Source organism: Daktulosphaira vitifoliae, unplaced genomic scaffold, assembly GCF_025091365.1.
Source record: "Daktulosphaira vitifoliae isolate Bord-2020 unplaced genomic scaffold, ASM2509136v1 Scaffold_3, whole genome shotgun sequence".
In the NCBI taxonomy this organism is placed as follows: Eukaryota; Metazoa; Arthropoda; class Insecta; order Hemiptera; family Phylloxeridae; genus Daktulosphaira; species Daktulosphaira vitifoliae.
Genome location: NW_026099574.1, coordinates 37440245 through 37445897, shown reverse-complemented (window position 1 = coordinate 37445897; position 5653 = coordinate 37440245). Strand labels below are relative to the sequence as shown.

General features: G+C 32.8%; 1 protein-coding gene across 1 annotated transcript in view; it reads left to right on the top strand.

The window, feature by feature from the left end:
* The window catches only part of LOC126901525 (activator of 90 kDa heat shock protein ATPase homolog 1-like), a 31224-nt gene extending 25783 nt beyond the window's left edge, over window positions 1-5441 (top strand). Inside the window, exon 9 of the mRNA XM_050678020.1 lies at window positions 5375-5441. Within this exon, the coding sequence (XP_050533977.1) occupies window positions 5375-5426 (52 nt within the window). The 3' untranslated portion in view covers window positions 5427-5441. The remainder of the gene's footprint in view (window positions 1-5374) is intronic.
* Window positions 5442-5653: the final 212 nt, after the last annotated feature.

Below are 5653 nucleotides of genomic sequence, written 5' to 3'. Positions count from 1 at the left end.
ATGTAGGGCCATGTTTGTGACGTACCAGGGCGCCCCTGTTATGATTCTTAAGCAGATGTTTTGGAAACTTTGGATTGTTCTTTGGTTAGAACTTTTTGCTGGTCCCCAAATTATTATACCATAAGACCATAGTGGTTGGAGTAATGTTTTGTAAAATATAATTTTATTTGACAAAGAAATATTTGACTTAAGCAAAGGTCTTAGTAAATGAAGTCTCGAGTTCAGTTTTTTCCTTTTTTCTTTTAAATGAGGACCCCAGGTTAACCTTCGGTCAAAANAATAATAATGTTATTAATAGTAATTAATGGGCCGTCATGTTTTTTAAGAGTGAATGTAATGAAAGAAGATTTTGACTTATTTATTTTGACACGCCAGGTCTTGAACCAGAGCGAAAGCATATTTAGATGTACTTGTAACTGTTGACTGGCAACTTTATGATCTAATGAAGATGATATTAAGGCCGTATCATCAGCATAGGTACCAAGTACTGTTGTATCCGATAAAGGTAGATCAGATGTATATATTGTGTACAAGAATGGCGCAATATCGCTACCTTGAGGCACACCAGCATATATTGGGTATAATGGGGAGTGTTGGAGATTATGACGGACTTTAAAATAACGGTTTTGCAGGTATGATTTGAGTATGAGGTAATAAGGAGCTGGGAAAATGTTTTTTAATTTGAATAGAAGTCCTTCATGCCAAACAGAGTCAAAGGCTTTTGCCACATCTAGAAAGACTCCAGCACAGTATTGCTTTGTTTCTAGTGCTGTTGAAATTGTATCAGCAACACGGTGCAGTTGATGAATAGTTGAATGTTTTGCTCTAAATCCGAATTGAAATTCAGGAATGTTATTATTTTTTTGAGTGATAAATAAAAGACGTTTTAATATAATTTTTTCTAATATTTTACCTAAGACAGGTAGAAGACTTATTGGTCTGTACGAGGAGGGATCTTCGGGAGGTTTCCTAGGTTTGAGAATTGTAACAATTACTGATGATTTCCAGGATGCTGGAAAATAAGATAACTTAAGAGCTGCGTTATAGATGTAAAATAACAAAATGACCGATTTTCTAGGAAGATTTTTTATAATTTTATTGGTTATTAGATCATTTCCAGGTGATTTTCCGTTCACAAGTTTTTTTATAATAGTATAAACTTCATTAGGAGTAGTTGGTTTGGCTGGTAAAGATAAAGGTAGTGGTGACTGAATGAAATCTGTTACTGTCTCGATATGATGCGCTGGTGGAGAAATAGAGTGTGGTTTAAAGACATTTGACAATTCTACGGTGAGGGTATCTGCTTTATCCTGATCTGTTATAGCTAGTGTATTGTCATTACGCCGGAGGGGCGGTGTTGATTCTTTCATTCGAAGAATCGATTTTGTTTTTCTCCATAACGATCCGTTCCTTACTGAAAGATTTAGAAGGTATGTTTAATAAGAATTATTTTTGTGAGTCTTAAATAATAATAATTTGAGTTTATTGGTTAGAAAATTGTATAGTTTTTTGTCATCTGGATAATGCGTATGTTGCCATCTTGATCTAGCTCTACGTTTCTCAGCTATTAGTTGTTTTAACTCAGGGGTTAAGTTTAATGTTGGTTTTTTATAAGAGAAGGGGGATGAAGACTTTTTTGCTGATTCTTGTATGTTCATGGTAAGTTTGTGAATTTCATTATCTAAATCCATAGTAGTTTTTAGTTTAATATTTAATGCAGTTTTTTTTGGAAGTATGGTCCTAAATTTGCACCAATTCATTTTACCTTGAGTGATTGTTGGCCTGCTATGTTTTAGGATCGGCTGTCCTCCAATATGTAATAGGGCTGGTGTGTGATCAGAAGCTGGATCATTTAGATTAATAATTTCAGTTACAAAGCGATTGGGAATATGAGAAACGAAAAAATCGATAGTATCAGGATGACGATTAACATGAGAAGGCCAATAAGTTTGCGAGTCTGTTACAATTTCTCTGTAATTTTTTAGTGTGATTAAATTATAGAGGGAATACCACTAGTATTAGTGGATCGACTTCAAGTATGGTGCTTGGCATTAAAATCTGCACCCATTATAAAATTGTGGTTAAGAGATTGTAATTGAAGTGACAGCTCAGAGGTAGGAAATGGTCGTCCAGGAGGAAAATAACAAGCAGATATAGAGATGGGTACTAAATCTATTGTAATTGTTGAACTTGCTGCCTGCAAATTTGTACTTCGGTAGGGTGCATGAGGTGTTTGCCCAATATTGTTAGATATTATGAGTGCAGCTCCACCATGTGCTGTGCCATCAGGGTGATCAGCTCTGATAATTTCATAACCAAATATTTTGAGTGATGATTTTTCAGTAAGATGAGTTTCACATATTAATGCAATTGATATATTTTTTTCATAAAGAACAGCTGTCAGCTCATTTAAGTGTTGTAGAACACCATTTGCATTCCACAAGAATATTGATAATGTTTTNAGACCATTTTCATTCCACAAGAATATTGATAATGTTTTTTTACTACTAATTGACATTTTTAAGAAGTTTATCAATGACTATTGTAAGAAGAGATACAAGAGGGTTAATTAGCGCTTTTAGGTCATTTATAAATGTTGTTAGTTGAGCTGTTAGATCATGGTTATAGTCAGTATTTTTATTTTGAGTTTGAGAGTCTTTATTTAAAGGAGGAAAGTTTTGAGATGATGGGGAGAATGGTTGGTCCTGATTAGTTAAATTGTTGATTTGAAGTGGGCGATTATTGTTCCATGGGTTTTTTTGTGATTGGGTTAAATATTTTTTCATGTCTAGATGGATTTGACAGCCTTTATAGTTTGCCGGATGATCACCATTACACAATGCACATTTGGCAGGAGAAGTGCGACTTTTGGTACAAAGAGTTGTATCATGCTGCTCACCGCACCGAACACATCGTGGTGTGTGGTTACAATAGCTACGTGTGTGACCATAAGCCTGACATCGGTGACACTGCGGAATTTCNATCATAAGCCTGACATCGGTGATACTGTGGAATTTCTTTTTTTGGATGAGGGGGTTCAATTATGATTTTAGTGTAGCACAATGAGGTTATTTTATATATATCAGTAATTGAAGGATTGGGCTCAATGTCAACAAAAAAAATTGGTAAAGGCGTTTTAGTTTGACTGTGAAGTACGGGCATAATATTTCTGACAGTAAATCCCTTAGTAGAAAGTTCATCGCTAATAAATGCCTTATCAGTAGTAGAATGTAAATTTTTAATTACTATTCGAAAAGCTTTTTCTTCTTTTATTTGAAACGAATGAAATGAGACATTATTCTCTTTGAGATATTTTATTACTGTTCTATATGAGTCGGAACTGTATGTTTGGAGTTTAAGGCCTTTAGTAGAGCTTTTACAATCGAAACCTGATGTGTCTGTTAATTCATTGATTTTAAGACAAAAGTTATTATAGTTTAATTCAGCTTGAATAAATATTGGGGGTGGTCTGGAAGTTTTATTGTTACTTTCCAACGTAAGCTCATTTGTGTGGTTCATTGGATCGTCTTCTATAATTGGTGCGATTGGAGAGAAACGGTTTGGTGACGTAAAAATATTTGAATCAGGTCGTTTAGAGCGTGGTGAAATATTATTAGGGGATCTGATACGTTTATTTTGGTATTCGACGTCTGCCAGTCATCATTATCAGAGAAATCACAAGGCGATGCATCACCGGTATTGTTATTCAGGTTGGAGATAAACAGTGGTGTAGCGGTTTTATTCAATTTATTTTTATTAATATTTGATAGTGATTTTCCGGGAGAATTCATTGTGTATTAGGTGTGAGTTGTTAGAGTAGTTGACCTTGAGACCGACGACCGACGTAGCGGCTGCGGTGGTCAAAAACAGTTCGATTACACAATAGAGTATGATAAATTATAACTATTATCAATAAATTATAAAGTAAATTTATAAAAATTACCTTAACTTCAATAGCACTTATTTAACTAATGTGTGTGTTCTCCAAAAGAGATTTTTATTAATTCGCTTTGGACAATGTTTTTTTTTTTTTTTTCGTCGTGACCTGTCTACTACAAACGCATGCAACAACGGACATGACGGTACTGATTTAGTATTTATAAAAAATATGTCAAAAAGTACTATTTTCCACACCGTATTGTTTGAATATGAAACATAAGAAAAATGTCATTAATACATAAAGTGTTAATATAGGAAGTATTTATCAAGTATAATTAAGTACTAGTTATTGTTACATTAATCCTTATTTTAATGTATTATGACTAATGGAAATTTTTACTGTATTATTGTAGATAGATATAACATTTTCTTTCAAAATAAAATATTGTAGTTGAGGAGAAGAAAAATTCTGCACAGTCCAGCGTAATGGACACGAACCTGTTAGGACGAGGGCTGCAATCTTATACCGATTACCCTGGCACCTGTAAACTGTATTTACTAAACTCTATTAAGGCGTACAAATGTGTAGACACACTATAACCAATAACTCAAAGTTTATTAATAATGACTAGACTAAAATAAAATAAAATACTATTAACATTTGTGGTAAAAATGCTCAATATTCCAACTTTTAAGTTGTATTTTCCTAATTACTCATAAAAGGCTCTAAAATATATAAATAAATTGTAGTAAACTTAAATAAAAATTCAATTAAAAATATAAATAATTTTAAAAACACTAAAATCACATTTATCACAGATAAGTTACATGCTCCATAAAAATTAAATGAACTATCCCGGATTGATGGACCAAATTAAGGCGCAACAAATCTTATGCCGCTTACATCGGCACCTGTAAACTCTATTTAGGAATGAGTATACTGTATATTTGGGTAGGATCGTCTACTCACACACGATCTTACTTGAGCCGGAGAGGTTGTCTACAGTGACAATAGGTTGTGTGATATAGGAAACAAAGGTAACTAAAACTATAAAGAAAAATGACTAGAATAGCAGTTATTGCAGAGATGTATTAATATAGATACAATAATTAATAAATAGATAACTAACTGCAAATACAAGTATAGATCATTCGGTTGTCCCTTTGGCACAGTATTTATAATAAATGTAATAATAGGGAAAATAAAATAAATTTGTATAAAAATATAAATTGTTGAAAGATACTCACAGAAACATCATATGTGTGGGCACTGGCCAGCTGCAACAAAACATAAAACTCGCACTATATAAAAAATAAATCTAACTTAATGTCTAACAAATATACAATTAACAAGAAAAAAAATACTTAAACAATAATAATAATTAAATATCTGCTCAAATCACTCAATAAAAAATACACATATACACAGAACTCAAATTAAACATACAATAACCCTTTTTACAAAACCTTTCTTTAACCTAATATTTACAGACAGTGATGAAGAAGGTCGAGAAAACGGAGTATATTCCGGCCAAATGATTCCATAGTTTTTAGGTGGCGGCTTCGCGCATAGAGCGCAGCACACAATTTGTTTGAGCTATAACAGAACCTAACACAATACTTATTCATTGAGGCACATGATGTTGCCAGTTAAGCTGTATAGGTGTCTTTTTAAATTAATTTTGATATTCTGATATATTTTTTTTTTTAGTCGTGGCAGTTATAAATTTGGAACCCTTATTTTGTGAATGTAAGAATGCTTGAAATAATAATA